The sequence below is a fragment of the Diadema setosum genome, chromosome 1 (assembly GCF_964275005.1).
Source record: "Diadema setosum chromosome 1, eeDiaSeto1, whole genome shotgun sequence".
Taxonomy (NCBI): Eukaryota; Metazoa; Echinodermata; class Echinoidea; order Diadematoida; family Diadematidae; genus Diadema; species Diadema setosum.
The window spans coordinates 36,341,990-36,365,535 of record NC_092685.1 but is presented as its reverse complement, the minus strand read 5'-3'; the positions used below and the strand labels follow the sequence as shown (position 1 = coordinate 36,365,535).

The following is a 23,546-nucleotide window of genomic DNA, read 5'->3' as shown; positions in this document are numbered from 1 at the left end:
CCACACGAGCTAAACCCATTTGGTCTACTTCTCACTTGGTCCTCAACTTGCCACATATTCTAATAGCAACTTGGTCTAATTACCACTTAGGCTAATTCTCACTTGGTCTAATTCCCATTTCGTCTAATTGCCAGTTGGTCTCATGCATTTTTCCACTTGGTCTAATACTTGTTCGTCCAATGTTCAATTGGTCTAACACCAAATGGTCTATTGCCAGTTTGTCTAAATCTTTAATAGAATTAAACATTTTATGGATACTGATATCATGCACGTCTGCAAGTAAGCGAAGCGAGCTTAATTATTTTTCCATGTTCATACCCCATACATTGTCATTCATTAAAATTAAAGAAATTCATAACAATAACAATGGAGACTGTAGAAGACGTGCTTCAAACATAATTACATGTAGCTTAAAAAATGAAACTCAACTTCCTCATCTGCTACGGTTAATCAATAACAGAATCAAACAGGCTTAGTCCCTTGTATTCTTCCCAAAAACATCGTTTATCACTACTTTCTGTATCCATATCACACCGTTATTATGTTAACTCATCTGTTGTACTATAATGCACTATTCCTTTCCTTATTATTGACCATGATTAGGCCTATTTTTTACCTGCTGAAAATCGCAGACGGGGGGGGGGGGGAATTTATGCTTGCGATGTTCGTTCGGAGTGGGCAAATATTTGCATTTTCCAAAATTGATATCATGTATAAATTTGTTTAATCCTGTAGATACTTTGATGGTGAATAATGCATTTCTATTAGTTGAAGTTGAATGTTCCTTGAGGCATGTTGTGAAGGGTTATACGCATACAACCGACGTCGGAGTTTGTAGACCCTACGTGAACGAGTGCAGCGAGCGGGCGTATTTCTTTTCTCACTTTTGTACATCCAATTCGGACAAACAATGTTAAGTCCAATATATTTGGCATTTCCTTTTTGCTGTTAAAAAAAATGGGTAAGGGCTACAGAATGAAGATCTGAGAGAATTTTGATTCAGGATTAAACGATAAGTTTACTTAGTATGTGCCAGTGAAGCTGATGTCTGTATGTTGTTTCTAATTATAGATCAAGTGGCATTAGACCAAGTGAGAGTTAGACGAAATGGAATTAAACCAAGTGACGAGTAGCCCAAGGGCCATTAGACCAAGTTGTTATTAGACCAAATGACAATTAGACGAAATGGAAATTGGACCAAGGCATGTATTGACCAAGTGGTAATAGCCGAAATGGGTGGATAGCCCAAGTGACTATTAGACCAAGAACTGTACATAAAGTGAATAGTAGACCATGCAGACACTTTTACGAAGTGAGTAAGACGAAGTGGCAATTAGCCGAAGTAGAAATTAGACCAAATGGTGTTTGACCAGTTGAGAATTAGACGACTGGTAGGACCTATGACCGAACTGGAATACACTGTACAGAGTGTTAAAGCTGTTCATGAGATAATGTGTCTCTTTAATGTTGTCACTGCCTCCAATCTTGCACGCCTTCTGCATAAAGGTTACTCCGGCCTCTCATGTTCAGGGCTCGCTTCCTTTCACACTCATCCCTCCTCATTCGTCTCTGTCCGTTGGCTACATGTCTTCCGTGTCGCTGACCAGACATCCGCTTTCATCTAATCAACACATTCATACCTCCTCTTGCAATAATGTGACTCTTCCCGCCAGCTCACTTGGACAAGAAGCAGTGACAGTCAGAGGGCAGAGTGGATCGGTGTTATGAGAATTGGATGCGCGAGTTTAGTTTTGAGCTGTTTTGGAACTGTTTAAACCCACGAGCGTAGTGAGTGCATGGGTTTTAGACTGTTCCAAAGTTAAACGTCTTACGAGAGCATCAAATTCTCACTGATCCACGAAACAGGCCTCATTCGTGTTATAAAATGGGCCCGTAAATTCATGAAATACAACTATTTTCCCCATCATGCGTCCAGTACACCTACAACACTATACAACACTATTAGAGCCCGATCCGGTTCGGATTTTACCGGACGCATGGCTCAGTGTGGATCAGTAAAAATCAATGCATGACAACTGACCAATCAGATTGCAGTGATTCTAAAGCCCATTTACACAAGTGTAGTTCATCCATGGTGTTAAATCTAACACCGATCTTTTTGCAGTGTAGCAGTACAGTTATACATGTAGTAAAGTAATGGGCCCTAACAGCAATATGTCGATATCATGATGATTGATGATGATAACAATGATGATTCGTAATTCCGAAGGTTCGTTAATCCGAAAATGAACTAGGGTTCGCTTTTCCGAAGGCTCGTTTATCCAAAAATTAAATAGGGTTCGTTATTCCGAAGGTTCGTTAATCCGAAAATGAAGGGTTCGTTGTTCCGAAGGTTCTTTGATCCGAAATGAAATAGGGTCCGTAACGAACCTTCGGAATAACGAGCTTTGTGTCATTTTCGGATTAACGAACCTTCGGAATAACGAACCTTATTTCATTTTCGGATTAATGAACCTTCGGAATAACACACCTTATCACTTGTCATTTTCGGATTAACGAATTAACCTTCGGAATAACGAATCTTCGGAATAACGAACCTACGGAATAACGAACTGAAACCGGCCATTACTAACAGATCAAGCGATCCTCGACAAAAGTAGGCCTATATCGAAAAAAATAATAATGCGACGTGTGAAAAGGGCAAGGAAATACAGAGAAACATATGCAGAAATAACATCTAAGTTGAATCCTATCCCGTAAGTAAGTGAATTAGGATGATAGGGAGGAGAAAATACGTGACAGTGTATCAGCTGTCACTCAAGTTCGAAAAGGTAATAAAATAAGCCAACAGTTCAATCTGTGGAATCATAAAATCATCAACTTGCTTACATGGAGCTGTTTTATATACATAGGCAAGATGATGGAGAAAATTATATGGTTGTGGGATAAGATAATGACAAGATATTTTTCTTTTTTGCATTCCAATTTCTTTTATTGATCATAGTAGATCTACTCTATAGCAATGATTGACAGATGATGTCATTCATAGAATTTTTTTTTCTCTTTTTTTTCCCTCACTGGGATATTTATTATTCTCTTTCATCTGTATACGTAATACATCATATTTCAAATAACATCATACTTTTTCGAATTCAATACAATATAATATACATCAAGAAAAAAGGTGTCTAAAGAGACACCATTTTTTCTGAAACACTTGCAACCTTTTTTATGATTATTTCAAGATAATTATTACAAGATAATGGTCAGTTTCAAGGTACGTTCGTACAGTTGGTCTTCAGTATTTAATGATGATGTGATTATTTTTTTTTTCGCCCATTACGTCATAGCACTCTAGTATTTTTACTTTAGTTAGCATGGAAGATATAATGAGCCAGTTCGGGCTCCAGTTTGCGCATGAGCAGAAAAAGGTCATTTGTACTGAGAGACAGGTTGGTTTTTAAATTCACTGAGATAAGCATCTATATGATGTTTTCTAATTCATGTAATCCTTATAGATGGTGCCCGCCAGTACATCCACCTGACAGCAAGCCTGGTATTTGGCAAGGTTAAAAGAAACATGTTTGTCAACGTATTTAATACAAAACAACGAAATGGATGCTTACCCGAGTGTTGATTGACGAGCCATTCTGGTCACCTGGGCCCTGTCTTATAAAACTTGTGATAGCAATTAATCAATCACAAATCTCTTGAAAGCTGCAATCAATCGCAACCTATGATTGATTGATTGCAGTTCTCCGTCTTAATTTCAATCATAACTTTTTCATAAGATGGATTTGCATTCAATCGTAAAGTTGTGATTGATTTGAATCAATCACAAGTCTTTATAAGACGGGGTCCTGGTCTATGAAAGTCCACTCTTTGTTTGAATACGAATTCCATGATTTGCTATGTTGGGCAAGCCGATGCATTATGTTTCTTTGTATCGCATGAAATGCCTATTTAACCAACTGGAAAGAAAGAAAGGTCATGTGAACACATAAGCACATGAGCTATCTCCGAGCTGGCGAATTTTACCTTGTACGCTGTAAAAATCTCGTTTTTGCCCATAGATCTACAACTTTTCTCGTTTCAAAACACCCTCATTCATACCTTATATTACGCCTATATGTACTTCTATTATATAATAAATACACTCGTAATGTGCTTTCGGAAGTTTCTGGGAAAGGGCATTGAAAGAGGCTATAAAGGCTTTGCACGTATGATTCATTGTAATATGGCTGAGCACAGGTGACGGGCTTCGAAGAGCACATCCTGTCGAGAGAAGTTAAGACCTAACATCCTAGTACCAGGATCTAAATTAAGGATGGAACTGAAGGACGAACGCATTGAGCTTCTGAGAGGCAAAGCAGGTAATATTTTGATGGACAGAGAGAAGGTAAAACCTTGAGATTTAATCAGCTCTGACTGTCCGATACTGTGTGAACCACATACACATTCCCATTGACAATACTCGTATGGGATGGGGGCGACGCCGTGTGTGTAGTCCTACGTATAGCGTCTTGTGTGCAGTACCGGTAGATCAGTCTTCTATATCATTCTGCTTTGTCACCAATTTAGGCCGTGTGCACTCTACAAAAAGTTGGGAAATGTGAAGGAGTTTGAATGCGTAAACTGGAGCCTAAAAATTTTGCTACTAAAAAAATATTTGAATGAGTGACCATGCCATATGTCAATTTTCAGAGTGGATACATGTAAATTTATCCATCACTCTCTTTGAGTCTCTGTGCTGCTGTGTGCTGGCCGGCCTGGCCCTGGGCCCTGGCTGGATTTTTTTTTCTTTGTTTGTTTGTTTGTTTGTTTGTTTTTTATTTAGATTCTACTCTGATTTGAGTTTGACCAAACTGCAACCAGCCCGAATGCTTCATGCATTATAGGATTTTGGATCTGGTTGTACTGCGGCTAAATTTCAACTTAAACAAAACTAAATACAAAAAAAAAAAAAAAAAAGAAAGCGTCAATTTGAATACAAACCGATGTACATAGGTGTCCTAACGTTAGTCTAGTCCAATTTAATAGATGTCTACTGACAACAGGATACGGGGAACCGTTGGTTCCGCTAGTAATCCATTTTTGTCCAAATCAATGACTGTAAATGATTGCGAGAATGGCAACTGCTCTGCAATGTAGGATGGATTTGAAATCTCTGCACTTGCACTAGTTGGTAGCAGTGTAGGCGCCTTCTGACCAGGCACTCAAACCTTTTCGCTTGCTTGCCACTACACAGCATGCAGTGAAAGGGCCTTGTTCAAAGGCTAAAAACATCGTGACTCATACTCAATTCTGAGTGATACACGCCAATAAAATCAAATAATGACAACAACTCATTCATATCGCCAATGCGCATAGTGCCGTGCAAAGGTTGCATTCAAAAGTTAAAGAATGAACCCAGGAGGTATGGAGATGAACTGGTAGAAAAACATTTTTTCAAGACCACATGGGATCAGTGTGGAAATGAACAAGTAAATGTACGGTATGAATTAGGTAAGGCAAGTATGTATATGTGACCCGCTACAACAAAAGGATCCGAAAGTCATGGGAGGACAATTTTCTGAAAATGGCATGACATTATTCCCTTACTCTTTTACTTTAATTTCATATATAGCACAACTCATAAAAGTGCTCGGTTGCAGAGATATCAATGATTTTATTAGCGTATGTCAAGTGGTTGAGGAAATCAGAGTTTTGAGAAAAACGCCTTCAAAGTTTTCCTTCTGACGCTATCATGGTCAAGGGGAGGTGAGACAGTTTTCACCACTTGACAATAGAAGGCATGCTCCTAGCGTCCTCCGCGATGTTCATTCAAGCTTAGCGCCAGCGATCTACGCACGACCAATCAGTAATCAGGATGCCTCGCACTGACCAATAAGATCACTCCCTCATTGCTAGGGGCAGAGTCTAGCTGCGGCACTAAATTCAAATCTTTGGACATGTTTCTGTTACGTTGAAAGTCGGAAAATCATGGCCCAGAAAAATGCTGATTTCTTGCCTTTCCTTTGGTCATTTAGCTTCGAATTATGCCAAAAACAGAAATCCAATTTTTTGACCAATTTTGATGATGTGACTTCAACTCGATTTTCACAGCTCAACTGTTAGCGCCTTTAGGATCCTTTTGTTGTAGCGGGTCACATATTATAAAAGTAAGCCTTTTGCTGGTGAAATACGTAACTTATAGAGGTGTGAAAATGTGTGTTTCTTTTGCACCGTACAGACATAGCACTCTTTTGACTCGGTGCGCTCCCACAGCATAACTGTGTGAAGTAGTGCCCCGGGGTTAAGAAGTTTGACCTTGTCATTTATTGGTTAATAAAGATGATGTCTGAAATAGAATCAAAGTTTGGTTAGACATACAGTAGTACTTGATAGAGTCTGTTACTTTAATCAGGGAGGTCTCTTCCCACCTCCCTACTTTAATGATGAAATACATGTACCAGGGTCTTGACTAACAGTAGAGTATTCTACAAGTCAGAATAATATTAAATGATGCCCTAATGAACTTTTTCATCTCCTAACCTGTGAGTTGTAGATTATTAATGTACCCTGATATTTGTACTCAAAATATTGTTACATGGGAGTACTACATGTAAATCTCATGAAAAACTTTTTTAATGCCATTTCATAAACAGTACCATTCTCTCTGTTTTCACAAAGGCAAACACATGTTTTGTCTTTTCATGCTTTCAGTTTACAATTTTAAAGGGTGTGTACAGCTCTGATTGAGGTGTGAATTTAGTTTTGAATGTTTTGTGAGATATTCAGAAACCACTCTATGAGATGCAAAGAGTGCTCATGCAATTCTAAGGGGTATCAAAAGTTAATTTGATGAAAATCCATTTTGAAATGGCTGAGATATCCAAAAAAAAGGTGAAACAAAGAGATCATAATAAAAGGCATGGCCTGTCGCCTTTTATTATTATCACTTTTTTTTGTGTGTGGATATCTCAGCCATTTGAAAACCAATTTTCATCAAATAAACATTGAATCATTCTTAAAATCACATGTTCTTTCATATTTCATAAGAGGTTTCTCATTATGTCACTTAGGAACGTTCAAAACGTGAATCCCCATCTCAACCAGTGCTGTACAGTCCCTTTAATATTTCCCTGTTCGTGTATGGCAAGCTAAGATTTTACAAGTAAGGGTAAGAATAAGTGATCATATGTACTTTACTCACCTGTATTTCTTTCCTCTGTGGTCAATAGGACTTGGGTTTAATATCAAAGGAGGACTGGACCAACCTCTGATTCCAGGTGACACAGGTATTTTTGTGACCAAGATCAGAGAGGAGGGTGCAGCAGCTAAAGATGGTCGACTACAGCGAGGAGACAAAATCCTTGAAGTAAGATCAATGGTGACTTGTGCCTAATGATTGAGCTTAAGAACGCACAGTATGTACAATGTACTATGCTTTTTCATGTCTTCAGCTGACATCTTTAATTTTTTCTTATCTCATTTTTCTTTGTAATGCTGCAATTTGAGGAGATGAAAACTTGCTGAAGTTGTGCATTTGTATCAATAAGACCAAGATTCAAAATGTGCTACTGCCAGTATTACCCACACTGTTTTGAGGGAAAGTGTTGTGAAAGATATGATATTCCATGAGATGTTTTCTTAGTGTCTGACATGTTTGTTTTTGCCTGTGATTTCCAGCACAAATCATCACTAGCTAATGTCTACAATGTACTTTCCAAAAGAGGTAGCTGCCTATTTGCATCACTCGCTCAACCTTCATAAGAAAATACATTTACCACTATTGCATTGCTACCAATCATCACAAACTGTATGGTTGGCTGTCCTATACATGTACATCAACACCCTAACGTTTTTCTATGAATAGAATTAAAAACTTAAAATATCTCACTATTTGCCTGAAATGTTACTCTTAAGTGTAAAAAAATACTCTGAATTCACAAGTGTGTATTGAAAATGGAATTTGCTGTACGTGTTCTAAGATAAATGCTTTGAATACATGAGGTGTTATTTTTGGATACTCAGTTGTGCTATACTTTGAAACCCACACCCCTACTTTCTATTGCCATTATGTGTAAAGTGCTCGTAATGCTTTTCCAATATGTATCTATAACCTATGTCATCATTGTTCTGTTTTTTTTTTATTATTATTAGGTTTTTCAGTAATATTTTGATATTTTCATAATCCACAGTGAAGAATAGAAAAACACTCGCATAGTCTCATGTGTGCATGTTCGTTCTTTATGCGCGATGCTGTAAATAGAGGGGTGTCGGTTTCAGTGTACAGTGTTGATGTGTTGGGACACCTACCATGTACATTCTTTTTCAGCTCCATCTTATTTGTTGTCCTCACAGATTAATGGTGAAAATGTTAGGGAAGTACCTCACAAGAGGGCAGTGGAATTGTTTGTTGGTGCTGGCGAATCAGTGAGCCTACTGGTAACACACAATGCCGAGGCAGTTCTCCGGGTAAGTTGTACATCCACCTTGGGACAGGGAGTCGTGCCAGATGGGGTCGGTCTGATTCCTCTGTTCTACAGGTGCCATTAGAAAACTTTAGAAAGTAGAATTCCACTTCATGTACAAGTTGTCTCATATGTGCAGAAAGTGTAGAGTAAAGTCAGATAATAAGAGTGGCAGAAGTTTCATCAAACTTTGACTGTGGGATTAAAATAAGGCACACAATAGTAACTTCTAGTTAAGTTTAAAATGTTTTTGCTGAATACTGATACATGTTGTGACATTGATCGCAACCAGAGATACAAGTATGGAGATGCAGTAATGCCGTAACTTCACAGCTCTCTTATAGGATTTAAATACACATAAAAATGACAAAATTTTTTTGTTTTAGTTGATGATTTAACAGCCACACCCCATTTCTTCCAAGCACTCATTTGTTGTTAGATAGAGAGAAGACTTTTATAATTGGATGCAAAGGATACAGCCTATTTTTATTAACGTCAAGCATGCAAGGAGTTAGTGTGTGCATGTGTGTGTGTCAAGTGTCAACATCTTTACTGAAACCTAGCCCCCGCAAGCATCTGCTTTTCAGTTTGTTTCTCCACACATTATCTTTATTTCCAATTACAAATATGAAGTAAGTCAGACTGATCAAAGCGCATCAGTAACTTTGATTATTATGTAAAGTTCATTCTGTATATGTGGGGTTTTTCACAGTTTAGTTGGTGGTATTGTTTAGTCTGTGTGTTTATGTTATGAAGGACAGTAATTGGGAGAAAACTCAGTCAGTGAAGAAAATAATAAATGAAAATGTCAGAGAAAAAAATCTAGTTAAGGAATGTATGTAGGTCAATGGGACACTTAGGAGATGATGTCATCAACTCATCTAATTTGCATATGTTTTGCTTTCTAATACAGCTGTTTTGTAAGATATTATTAATATATATGTACATATAAGATATATTGGGTTTTTTGTGTGATGATATGTGAAACTTTGAATTCTTTAACTCTGTTTTAGGTCTGATTTTGATAAAGCCTCGATCATTCTCTGTTTGATGTTTATGTTACTACATACGTGTAGTGTTACCAATGTGAAGATGATGTAGAATCACATTACCTGGTATATGTAACTCTTCATCCTCAGTGACAAAATACTCGTGCAATCTATTCAATTGATTTGTTTTATATACATGAACTACGCATTGTATTTTAGTGTCATCACATTTCCGACAATGTGTCCTAGATTTGAAGATTGCATGCAATTCCAGTGCTTGATAGTGTACTGTAATGTGTAGCCAGGTAAATTGTTCACAATGAATGTACATCCTTCCCTAGAGTAATGAGGGGTGTGTGTCTCAATGTACTTGAAAGGTTCCTGTCACGTCTGAATTCCCATGCAGAAGGAATACGAAGAGGCCCAGGCTAAAGCAGCAAGCTCCTCGGGTGGTTCTGGACTCCAATGGTTGGTGGTCATCGGTGTGGTGATAGTGGTGGGAGCGTTTGTCTTGATACGGACAAGAAGGCGCTAGCCTCACCCCAGATCTTTTAGAGTATTCAGATTTATATTTGTACCTATCTACTTTGTTACTTGACTTGATATGTTTACATGTTGACATCATGATACAGACAAAGGAAACTTTGAATCTTATACAGACTCTGACAAAGTCTCAGCTCTCCTTGCCATCTCTCTGCGCTGTTTGATAATTTTGTATTTTTGGGGGTAGTCAGGTCAACTAACACTTTACAATGTTTTGTCTCTGAGCTTTTAGTATTTGGGTTGATTAGTGTAGTATGACAAATATATGTAAACATGCCCATAACAGATGTAAACCAAGATGTGAAGGGTGATGCACTGAAGTGCCAAAAAACTCAGTCTTTTGTGTAGGCATATATATATCTGGGTCTTGTAGGCGGGACCCCTTAGTACAGTAGCAATTGTTATGTAACATGTTTATCTATGATAAAACAAGTATTACCATATCATTCTCTGTCTAAGGCTGGTATAAGCTGTCTAATGGCTTTTCAAAGCAGAGGATACAGTGAGTGGTACCTGCTTGTACCAGATACATTCTGTACAGGTTTCTCCATTCTGTAACTGTGGGTTATGACAGTAAATGGAGCCAAGAAGATTTTTTTTTTTTCTTCTTCATGGAGTATGTCGGAGGTGCAAGTACTCCTTGGCGTGCTAAATAACAAACAAACAAACAAACATCACTTTGTTTCTGTATGGCATTTAAAGTAAGTGGGCTATGCTCTACTTTTGAGATACTTGTAAAATCAAATGTCAATATCCATCAGTCATATAAACATGTACTTACAGCTACAATGCATTTGAAGGAAGGGAAGTTGCTCAATCCTTGTGTAATTATGAATATCCAGTCACTGGTATTGTTTACAGTTCTTTTATGGAGTCTTATTCATATTTTGTTGTCACTGATTTTTAGTTGATAGTAAATTTTGTTTTCATTCATTGTAGTTGTAAATGTACAAGGACATACTCAAGTTTGAAGGCTACTGTATACACCATATATTTTATTAAATAGCGAGTCTAATTCTTTGCAAATCGTCACTTCCCAACGAGATCGTGAGTGGTTAAATTCACAATCTTGGAGTACAGTAAGGAATGGAGAAATGTACGCATGCATGTCACATTCATGTTTGGATTCACATGTTGTTAAATTGGCGAATAGCACCAGACTCATGAAATTCATGAAATATATGGTGTATACAGTATTACACTATTTAAAAAACAAAACACATACACACACACAAAAAAAAAAAAAACCAGACACAGTGCTTTAACTGTTAAAAATGTACAAGTGTAGAAATATTCCCTTTGAGGATGTCTTTACTAGTCATTTTTATTTGAATGAAATTTGGGTATTTGCAGTAATATCAGGGTAGATGCATGGTTTTATGTGCATGAAAATGAATGCAAAATTGAACTGAAGTGGAAGTTCGATGACTATGGTTTGCAGAAGGTGTGTTTTTGTTGTTGTTGTTTTTTTTTGACAAGGGTAATGATATCACAAGACATAACATATCACATCCTTGACCAAGAATTTGCAGTCTGCTGTCTGCAAATATAGTACATGTAGTCATCATAACTCCTGATAATGAAAACAGATTGTCCTCACACACACACAAACACATATGCAGTAGCTTCTTCATCTCACTCTTTTTTTTCTTTTTTTTTTTTGTTCTTGTTTACTCTCAATGTTTTTAAGATTTTAATATAGAGCTTCCTTGGGCAAACGGATTGGACAGAGCCCTTACTAGTGGTGTCCGCAAAACTCCTTCTATCAAGACCCTGACTTTCTTGAGTAGTTCAGTACATAGTTGACTAGACATAAAAAAAAAAAAAAAAAAAAAAATCAGGGACTCGAAGTGTACAAGGATTTGCATAGTTTTATTTTTTTTTTTAAAGCAAATTACAGTAAAGACAGTTACTGCTGTAACAACCAAAGTACTGACAGCTGAAAGGCTGTTACACAGTTGCTTCCAATGAAACTGCAGTGACTGTGCTATTTTAAACTGCTTTGCTAACCACTGTGAAGATATTTGCATGATCTACGAAGTCCTGTAAAACAAAGAAATGTTCACGTGCATGAAACTTTAAAAGAGTTTTTGGAGGAACAAAGATACACAATGCATTGAAAGCCAGTTGCGAAAGTTTCATGCCGGGAAAAAGGCCATCTACAGCAGTTATGTTTTCTTCAAGTTTCATGCCGCAAGATTTCTGGTTTTACAGTATTGTATATCATAGGGATGACCGAGAGGCACATTTCTTGCTATTTTTTGCTCTTTTTTTGTTCAGCCACATTGGTAGGTTTGACGTTTTGGGTTTACATGACACTTTGTATGCTCTTTGACCTGTCATCTGTGAAGCATCTTGAATATTCCTTTCTGGAACCACTTTGAGTAATAACAGGAAGCAATGTCGTAAAGGTGACTTCCTCCCAATTCTTACTGGTTCCCAGGTACTTCCCATAATGTTACATCTCTGGATCCTCATCAGACTCTTCTATCTGTATATTTCTGGCAACTTTCTACTTGGAGGGTGATGTAATTCCATGCCAAACTTTGTAACGTACCCTGACAATGCTTTGTACATAATGATTGTAATACCTTCTTAATATAGTCCAATGGTATTATATCCTGGTAGTCTGGGTGTATGCACTGTGTAGAATTACTACAGCCATATAAAGTACATTGCTACCAATATATTTTAATCTTTTTAATCATTTTTGTGTGAGAAGAGTGTTTCACACATCTCGGGCATATCAGTGAGCAGGATGAAGGCCTCACTTTAAACGAGCCAGCAGTGTATGCTTCATGTATATACTCATATTATTTTCAGGAAATATTCTTGTAACTGTTAGTGTTTCGATGCATGGTGTACACTGTATGTGTGACTGTCATTTGGGAGTTGCATGTACCCTGCAGACCATCCAGCCCTAGTGGAAATGGATGCCTGTGTAGATGACAAAGATTTACTATCCATGTCACAGAATTAGAGACAAATACCAACTTGATCCTATTAGGATCAATGTAGACAAACAATCTTTTGATTACGCTGTAACAATGTTCCATAAAAAAGTAGTTGTATTGGTACCACTGATTCTGTTTTGACCTTTGTGTTTGGCTTAAGGGTGTACATCATATTTACTGCAATCGATATCTGCTGTTAAACAAAATGAGATGTCTGTGCACATAAAGACAAATTGCAACCCAGGACAACATAGTTGTGGGTCTAGAATTCTTGATGCCAAATGTTCCGTGTACAGAGGGGCCAGGAAGAGGAACATTGGGTGCCTCCCCCCCCCCCCAAAAAAAAAACAAAACAAAACAAAACAAAAACAAAACTGACTCCCTCATCCATGACACTGACAATGAAAATAACAGCGGGAGATTATGTGTGGAATCTGTGTAAGATGAATGATGTTTAAACACTGAATGACAAACACTACGATGTGAATAAATGATTGATGTGGTTATCCGGAGAGAACTTGTTTTCCGGATCAAGAAAAGAAAATGGAAAAAAAAAACCAAAAAAAAAAAATTTCTCAGTGTCCTTGCTTTGTGTTTTTATCATGTACTGGTTGGTTTCCAGGCAAGCCAGATAGTTGTGAATACAATGTAAGGTCAGAAAGAAGTCAAGAAAGAGCCTATGGTGCAGAGAGAAATTCTAATACACTTGTACAATACACTGTGAAAAGTATGTGTTACGATATACAGTATTGCCACCAGAAACTTTGCACAATCTACACGTATTAAAGGAGCATTCCAGACAGTTTTCACAATTTCGTCGGCCTTATGCCAAAAGGCCCTTAACAGTGTACAAAGTCTATGTGTTAAGGGCCTTTTGGCATAAGGCCAACGATTTCACCTGTACTGTGAACATTGTAATTTGGTTGTGGCTTTGGCTACTGGAAAATCATGCAAAACTGTGTGTGTGGTTGAGGTATGAAATTCTCTTCTACAGTGTACTTGTCTCCCTCTATAAATTAAATTTTTAAGATCGCAACTGCTGATCTACAAAATTTTAACAAACATATGTCGGAAAAAAAGAAACCGCTCATCTCGAACCTGTCATCTACTGCTATCCCGGCAGCGACGCTACCACCAGGCCATCCGTGTGATTGCCGGCAGTGACATGATGAACTTGAAACAAATACCCAAGCTCTGAAATTCCATCATTGTTTATGTTAAGTAGTCTAAGGCAGACAAGGCATTAATGAAAGCATGAGATTATTAAACAGAGGGATGAAGGTTGTTGAAAATTATAGATAAGCAGTTGCAGTCTTACAAATTCCATTTATAGAGGGAGACAAATTGAAGAAAAACTCACACCTCAACTTTCGATCCCCCTCTCTGCATAATAACCTCTCGCTTTCATTATGTGTGTGGTGTCCTAAAACCGAAAATGTACTTGGAGAGATAAAACAGATAAAGGATAGTACATAAAAACTTGATGAAAAATACTTGTCAGACTAGGATAATGTTCTAAGTTTCAATGACAGAATCTTGGTTTGGAAGTTGTTTTTCATTTTGTGGGTGTACGTGTATCAAAGTAATCCGAAGAAAATTACATATATTTGAAAAATTATTGTAAAATATATGGCATGTATTTAGATATTCATTTGATGGCCACATAAGTGATGTTGAGGGTATCATAAGTCAACATAAGTCGGCATGCATTTGCATTGCAAAGGTCCTTCATGAAGGAAGAAAGCTCTGGACTTTAAAAGTGTCACATGATTTCACAACTTGGAGATATTGGTATTGCAAGCATCTTTGCTAATGAGGTGAAAATGTCCTTGCCTCACAAGGCTCCCTTTAAAGCCCAAAGAAAGTTCTGGTACGCCTGCAAAAGTTGTCAAATTTTGCTCCAAAATCTGAACGTATGCCTAGGAAATGTGCGGAATAACGCTGTAATAACAAGATATTCGATGGGTAACGACGAAAATGGGAAATATTAACCAAAAACGTTCAGTCTCAGAACTTACCCGAACGGGGTCAGGCTAGACTCGGACTCGGGGATAACTCGGCCTCGCTTTGCTTGACGGCGGGATGAGGTCTCCGCTTGTATTGGTTGCCCCTCTGGATTGTACAGCGTTGTACTATGGATAATGGGAGCGGCCTGTATAAACTACATTGTAGCGTTCTAGCTACTCGCAGTAATGGTCCGAGTTGTTAAACGCGCGCATCAAAAACCTCTTTGGCGCGCATGCAAAATTAGTGTGCGCCTCTCAAGCACCTCTAAAAACAATCAAAGACGCTTGATAAACAACACCAAAAACTTCAAAGACCGCGCGTCTCAGCAACTGAGGTGATGTGCGTATACTAGGCTTGAGGACCGCGCGCTGTCCATTTGTTTTGTACAGGATTAGCACGCACTTTCCTGTCTGCTCATCAAGGCCTCATTTGGTACCCGTAGTATAGAGTACTGATGAACATGGCGATCACGAACTGTGTGTAAATTGTCTGAAATAGGGTCGAGTTTTCCCTGAGACCGAGTTAGTCTGGAGCCTTCTGGAATAAAAGTCGGTCTACCGACTTTTATTATTTTTCTCAAAATACTCCAAAACGACTCATCATTCCGGCAAACCGCGTCAGCCAGGTAAGTTTATTTGTAGACTCTTTCGATATATTGCAAGCAAATATGAAATGGTGCCAGACGGGTTCTCAGGCCCTTACCAGAACTTTGTTTTCACTTTAACCTGCAAAGGCAGCTTCGATTTCCCTTTATGAAATGAAGCAATGTCAGAATGAATAATGTCTACAACATGACCGGACTGAAGAGTTGTGCATGTAATAACTTGAAGGTACTGTATTAGAAGTTGCTAAATCACCAAGGAAGACATCGTTTTTGTGATATTTTAATCACATCATAATCTCCAATAATACTCTTGTGTGAAAACATGAAACAAAGATCCAGTTTTTCATTTATAGATTAAGCCACTGAAGCGTTTTCTGTTTCATTAAATCCTAGTCAATTCAATATAACTTCTTGAAGTTTTTTTTTCCTCCCCACATTAGAGTAGACCCAGCTTCCAGCGCTTCTAGATGGACTCTGAAAAAATGCAAAGCTGACCAAAACAGACATGGAGGAACAACAAAGAGTTGTGACAGTGCCATTTAATGCAGAGAATCACAGCAATGTTTCAGACACAATTTTTTAATATACCAGAACTCCCTGCCCATCAGGGACACTCAAACACACTGGTCTCCGGTACAGGGAGGGGAGGGAACCCTCGCTCTCCCCAACTCCTGTGTTTCTTAATTTCTTGAAGTATACTTTGGAGATAATAGAGCATGTTATTTGTTGGTTCAACATGTCCTTGTCGTGTTAATACAAACACACGTACATAACTTCATGATGATGTCTATTAATGATTTCACATTCAAGTTACATCAAACATTTTTGGAAACATAGTGCAAATCACCAGAAATTTAGAAAACACTGTTTCAAACTTTTTATGATCACATGATTATGCTCAATAACATAAAAAAGGCCTTTAAATTAAGATGAATCACACTGTCATCAATATGCCTTTAAGGCTGCTCTACGTATATCACACACACTTGTACTTTGTAACAAGATAATATTTCATGTGTTCGTGTTACCCTGTAAGGCAAACTAAAGTTATCACTTCTAAAAGAGCTGGGAGCCCCACATAAATTATTTATCACAATTTGATATAATACAAATAACAGCAACCTCAGAGGTTGTAAAATACAATTTTATCTTCTAGGCATTGGCAATTGTGAACTAGTTTTTTATATCATCATATTAAAAAATCATAAAAGATATATTGTTTATACATAAGATTGGCACAACATTTCATAAACTTGAAGTCGTAATCATATGTAATATTGCATCTGTAGCAAAGAATCGATACATCCATGCTATCAAAAACACCCTTCCAAACACGTGACTAAATGAAGGTCAAAATTGTTCGCATATTTGTTATCAAAATACATATCCTAATATACCACTGTTTGGAAGTTTTCTGTACCTTAATCTACCCAATTTAGTGTTCCCAGCTCATCCAAAGCAGCCTATAAACATTGACAGCTTAGCAAGATGGAAAAAATCAAGGAAAAGAAAAGGGGCATCATCTGTAAGTACCTGACCAAAAAAACAAACAAACAAACAAAACACATTGTCATGCCATAGGTGGGTGCTTTCTCTCGTGTTAGATCTTTGCTTTCTTGCCGAGCTGGGTGCAAATGGAAAGGTGTCTGTCTTTTGTTTGTTTGTTTGTTTGTTTTTTTTTCCAGATCCAAAGACCAGTACAGCCTTATCAAATTGATATACATCTATATATACCATGTAAATATCTCAATATTCATTGGCAGTGGGGGTGAGATGTTGATGATGGAGCACTGGCCAGCACAGTATCTTTTTTACACTAATAGAACTTGAGCACAGCAACACTGCATGCTTTTGCCCCCATTCCATAGCATACATATACATAACACATTGTATGGCCATGGAAGACCCATTGGGCACCATGTAAATACATATCCTCCGTGATACAAAATTGTGAACATTTGACTGGTTTTTCCTCTGCAAACGCTACAGCATTGTCAAAATCTTGTATTAAAGAAACTGATTAACGTGCAATGCGACAAAATAGATATCTGTACTGGTGACACAAATCCTCCAGAACTAGGTCGTCCAGATTTTCTTATACTGCAATGTGCTATGTAAAATATTCTGCCCACTTATATGCAAAAAGTAATCTTTAGCTATCTACAGGTTTTAATCACTTCCTTGACATCTTAGAAACATGAATATATTCTTTTCGAATGCAAATTCACTCATTGGTTAAACATAGCAGGGATACTTCTTAAAGCCTTTCTTCTACAACAACAGAAATTGAAGCTGTATCCTGAAGTATGCAGAACATGACATCCTGTTTCACACGATTACCCAACCATTCACATGTACTAATCCCATTCAGTGCAAATGAACTCGACACGATGCAGTTTTTGTCTCGGCAGTAAAGAATACAAAAGCCCCACATAACAAGAAGTATCTTCTTACCAACATTTTTCTGTGTAATCATGAGAGTTGGGATCCTCTAACAGGATATAAACAGGGCTGCACACTAATCCATTTTCCCCTACTGGTCCGAACCTTAAATTTGTCGGGTCCTGTACTTTTTTTCAACTGGCCCCGACAAAGTTATTTTTGCTATTTTACCTGTACGTGTTGAACCAGTAAATTTAGCAATCCCTGAAAAGTTGCTCGTCCGACTGTGATTTTTACCGGTCAGGGACTGTCGGACCAGTGCCAGTGCTCATCGCTGGTACAAATAATCACACTTGGACTCCAATTGCATGACTTACAACAAACTTTCCTGACATACGTGACTGAAACATATTCCTAGGAGAGAACATGATCAGACATTTGGTATCTTGAATATAAACTTTAGATATTGGCAGAACACTAAAGGATTCATCTTTACAGCTTCATACTGTACAAAAAAAACCCAACATGATATGCCAGGATGACAGTTTAACAATGCCCCTAGGTGATACATCTTCATAATATACACCATCACTGTTCCTATGGGACTTACAATTGTACAGATCTGCAATACTTTAAAAATATAATACATAGTATAAAATGAGTCTACAACAAGTAGATTACTACCAAAAGGCAACATGTGCAACATTTTGGCACCTTTGATTTCTTGCTTATAATAATTTGGTGGTGTAGAAATGGCACACACATCCACTGGTTTTGTTTTTTCTCTAAAGCTATATAATACTGCCCAATTGATCATTGGTACAACAATCACCACTTTTTACCATCAATCAACAAAATTTGTGCTGTGGAAGATTCAACAGTCCTTCTCAAGGTAGTAACTAACTGCTCAACTTTGAGCCAAGAAATCAACAACCAGCAATATGGCAGTTGTTGCTTACAGCATAATGACTGATCTGACACTCGCTAAGAGGATTGGTTTTTAGTGTTTCCTTGCTAATACTTGAACTTAAAAATGCACTGGAGGATGAGGACAAACACTCCAGTATGCCATTGCATGGCAGCACACTTTGGGCAGTGGATCATTTCCCACATACAGACATCATTCTGGTGGATTCTATTGAAGCCAAAAGACAAAGAAATTGGCACATATAAAAAAAAAAGTTTGAACCATTAAATAGAACAATGATGATTGGTACCTCCACCCAACTCATTTCACTTCAGTGTACCTATTTACACCTTTCTGCTATTGTATAGCCATCTATCAAGCCTCAAATAAACACAACTTGCTCTGCTACCGCTCACATTAAAGTAATCTGATATGATCTTGGTGAAATCATTACCAAAGAGATGTAACTTATGGCTTTCATCTTCAATACTTCCACAAAATCAAACTTCATCACCCATTACCTTGACAACCTGGTATATGCCTCATCACCAAATTATTCACTCCTAGGAAAAAATTGAAATTGCAAAATAAAGTGGTTACCCCTTGCTTGTTCTCACAAAATACAGGAAATATATATAGGGTTGTGCAATATTTTGTGAACAAACTGGAGGTACAGTGCTACAGGTAATTGATAACATAATGATAGAAAGTAACTATGATACCAAGGGTGGTATGTCTCAATGCAACTTATAAACAAATTCAACATAGGACGGTATTTGTGATGTGCAGCGTAAACAGTATAAAAAGCAAAGTTTTAGTGCCTTACACTTCTTCTGACTAAACTTCTACAATGGTAATGACAACAGGAAATATATTCTTACAAATGAGTGATAGTAATATCACTGTAAAAAAGGTGCTTAGTGTGAAATGCATCAAGGCACACTACATACCTGTCATAATCAGAGAGAGGACTGAGTGAGGGTTTATCAAGTCTTTGGCGGCACTTCATGGCAATGAGATTTGATTTGGGTAAGTTCATACAGTCAACCTTGCCTAAATCAAATCAACTTGGACTGAAGAAATAGCTTCGGCTTAGAGAACATTTGACTTTTGAGGGATTAAAATCAATAGAATAGAAACAGAAGAGGACTTGAAGAGACCTTTTATGAGAAGTCAACTTAAGCAAGGTTGACTGTATTTGATATCCTCTGTTTACTGCCCAACAAGCATAGCGTGAAGTCAAATCATGCTTTATATTTGAACTGACCGTACCTAATACAGTTGAACCTCTCGTATCCGGACAAGTCGGGACAGGGGCTCATCCGGATAAGGGATTTGGCCGAATACGGGAGACTCAATGCTTTATACATGTACATATACATACACATGTACTGATGTAGCCCATTGTAGTACCACATGTAGTAATGTGTATACTGCAACCTTTTCATTGTAGACCCCAAAATAGAGGTGTATGTTAATGTTGGAAGTAATATGTAATTCATGTGTGTTTGTGTAGGAGTTCTCAAGGAGTTGGGAATCCCCCTTTCCTCCCGTAATTAAAAAAAAAAAAAAAAAAAAAAAAAAAAAAAAAAAAAAAAAAAAAAAAAAAATCACGGCGAGATTGCGTCCGTATAATAGAGAGATCCGGATAAAGGGAGGCCGGATAAGAGAGGTTCAACTGTATTTAGCTATTTATTTCTTCACACCCCTAGGCATAGTTTTGCTTACATTTTGTAGAAAAGCTCAGTAAATGATGATATACCTTGTACATTGTTGGCCAGGTGCAATTCAATAATTCCACTGCATAAACTTGTGGAAATTTGACACAGTGAAAAAAAAAGTTAGAAAAAGTAGCAGAAGGCCATCATGGAATGCTAAAAAATCATTTATGGAAATGTGGGAACTAGCATCATTGTGCATGCATTTTTTCCCCTTCTGTTTCTTCTTCCAACTGGCTAAAAACACAAATCAGGATATATTCCTTCATTTGATTGTGTGAAGATGGCACAGACTTTCACAAAGTTGTTGCCCTGGTGTGCATAAGGCATTGTGGGGAAGGTTGTACTTTTATTAGAAACAGGGTCAAACAACATCTGACCTGCACTGCGAAGGGTACAGAGCAGCATGAACATAAGAAGCAGTAAATCAGCATCCATTGCAAAATTGACTCCACACAAATTGGGGAGTCATCTACGCAATACATTTCATCAAATCAATGCTCCCTTAGAATGACTGAGAGAATTCTACCTGTCTGACAGTTCATGGGATTCACACATTTCAGGAGTGCAGTTTGCTGGTTATCTTAATAATAAAAAAGGCACCAAGTTTGTCAGATAAAATCAAACAATGCAGACTACCTTTAATGATCTTTATGATAATACTGCACCAAAATTTGCATCAATGCAAGCACCATTCTCTCGTTGCTATACAAAAGAATACAAAATATTTATTCAAACAAAATGAAGCCAGGAATCTCACACACTTGCACTAATGAGAATACAGGTAGCCATGGCAAAACCTTAACATGAAAGATTAAAAGGAAATATGACATGGACAACAGCATATAAGAATACTTAAAAACATCACTTCACTTTTTTTTTTTTTTTTTGATCTTAACATGCCACAAGGAATGTATGTATAAACATAAATTCTGTGCAGATCAGGAACTAAGTCACACTAAAAAATCTTGAAAGATCACTTTTTAAGTAATCACTGGCACTTCAAAGTAGGCTCTACATTTATTCAACATCAATGTAGTTGAGGAATGAAGTACAGAGATCAGGCAGGCAAATAGGTGGGGGGAGGGGGGTGGGGGGACTTGAAAAATCACAGTCTCATTAGCTTACAGAATATGACCAAATACTAAACATCAATTGGCAAAACCTTTGGTTGTCGTTCTTGGAAGCAATTGAATACAAATCTAAATCTGTCCGTCATTTCATTTCTTTGTTACAGAGGTGGGCTGAAGAATATGTGTATCTCTCTTTCTTTCTTTTTTTTTTTGGATCAAATCAAAAACTTACAATATATCATGAAAAAGTAACAATGTTAATATCCCCAAATGGAAATGTGGGGACCTCCAGCTGTAGTCAAAATGTTACTATAAAAGAGAAAATCAAGATGATACAACTACATGGCACATTTTACTGCAAGGAGCATTCTCACACGTAACATGTTGATGTGACATCGACTCTGTGGACCAGAATGTGTCCATTACATGGTGGCTTTCCTCTGGGTGTACAGCAAGCGCAAGTCACTCTAACAAGAAGCATGATTAGTCACTCTGACTGAGAAAGCAACAGAGTCATAGAAGTCACAGTCACAACAGCATGGTACACCACTATCCTGTCCCATTATGAATAAAGCAGAGAACACCATCACACTGACCAACGAGCACACTACAGAGTGTGTCCCACTACGAGTACTGTGTAGTCACTCTGACCTGGAATTTATATTATCTCTGCTGACTGGGCCTCCTTCATGAGCAGTGCATATCGATTTCATAGCTGTGTTACATATATACACCCACATGAGGATAGTAGTAGCTCCTTGATTGTAATGCCATAAAGTCCTTTACAGTCAGCCAGCAAAACAGGTCAGTTCTGACTTCACTTTCAATGGAAGAGCTGATGAACTTTCTTCTTTTTAAGCCTCAGGAATGTATGATCCATTTTCCAGAGCAGCATTGATTACCTTAGCATTCTACAGAGTGATATATGAAAGAAAGAAAAAATAAAAAAGCAGAAGTATACATTAAAAGTCACTCATGCAGGTGCACACTACCCATAAAGAAAAAGAAAAAGAAAAGATCAAAATGGCAAAAAACAAAAACAAAACCAACCACCCACAATGATAGTTACATGTACAAAGAATGCTTGATGTATTGACAATACTTTTCTATACATACAAGTGATTGTATTTCAAAGAGTTTTATATACAGTATACCAGTAGGTACCAGAGTGCTTGCTCTGCATACGCTGTGTATGAATGCTCTGTATTAAAGTGCATGGAGCAACATGAGGTGCTAGACTTACCCCTCATGGCAGACAGTGCTCCTTACTGGCATACAAGCCGCCAAGGAGCAGCCAAATCGACAAGGAAAGCGGATTTGAATAAAAGTTCAATAGTACACCCTTTAAAAAAAAATCCTTGTGAAAGCAGAGCACATGCACAGAGCAAAGTCCTCTACTACTAAGTGGCCACCTTAATGCTCATAATCACAGACATACATTTGTATTACAGAGTTCACCCTCTATAGTCAGTGAGTATATAACTTCTTTGTTGTAACCCTGTTGTCCATTCTTTGTGAATGGCACATCTGAAAATGCTAAACCTTTGCCTTTTGTTAAAATTCATCAAATTATAAAACCAAAACAAAACATCTATTTTCTTTTTGTCTTTCTTTTTTGACAGGGACTATCATGTTCTCCTCAAAAAAAAAAAAAAAAAAAAAAATCAATAAATAAAAATAAAAGAACTTACTTAGAACAATCAGGACTAAACTCAGGGCAAAATCATTACTTCATACAGATATATAATGCAAAATTCACCGGGGCTAAAAGTCAAGCTAGTGTATCCAAACAACACAACACCATCAGAGGCAAAAAGAAAGGCAAGTAAAATAAGCCACGCCAAATGAAGCAAATAAAGGCATGTCCACATCGTAGATAGATCTTATTCCATGCTCTGGTGGAAATTATAGTTCCTTGACACCTGTAGCTCATCACACATCACAGGGGCTTT

General features: G+C 37.6%; 2 protein-coding genes across 2 annotated transcripts in view; one reads left to right on the top strand and one right to left on the bottom strand.

The window, feature by feature from the left end:
• Positions 1-4,197: 4,197 nt before the first annotated feature.
• LOC140235797 (synaptojanin-2-binding protein-like) lies at positions 4,198-13,700 on the top strand. The gene is made up of 4 exons (XM_072315802.1): positions 4,198-4,334; positions 7,185-7,321; positions 8,308-8,421; positions 9,813-13,700. Exons 1-4 carry the CDS (start codon positions 4,289-4,291, stop codon positions 9,939-9,941), a joined length of 426 nt encoding a protein of 141 aa, XP_072171903.1. The 5' UTR covers positions 4,198-4,288; the 3' UTR covers positions 9,942-13,700.
• An 8,381-nt stretch (positions 13,701-22,081) lies between these two features.
• LOC140233773 (scavenger receptor class B member 1-like) overlaps positions 22,082-23,546 on the bottom strand; it is a 36,061-nt gene continuing 34,596 nt past the window's right edge. Inside the window, exon 12 of the mRNA XM_072313900.1 lies at positions 22,082-22,090. Coding sequence (XP_072170001.1) covers positions 22,082-22,090 — 9 coding nt within the window. The remainder of the gene's footprint in view (positions 22,091-23,546) is intronic.

Bases quoted from the DNA above. Each gene is read 5' to 3' on its own strand.
- LOC140235797 (XM_072315802.1), top strand. From the start codon at position 4,289: ATGGAACTGAAGGACGAACGCATTGAGCTTCTGAGAGGCAAAGCAG. The intron at 7,322-8,307 runs GTAAGATCAATG...TTGTCCTCACAG, and splicing joins GAGGAGACAAAATCCTTGAA to ATTAATGGTGAAAATGTTAG. The intron at 8,422-9,812 runs GTAAGTTGTACA...ATTCCCATGCAG, and splicing joins ATGCCGAGGCAGTTCTCCGG to AAGGAATACGAAGAGGCCCA.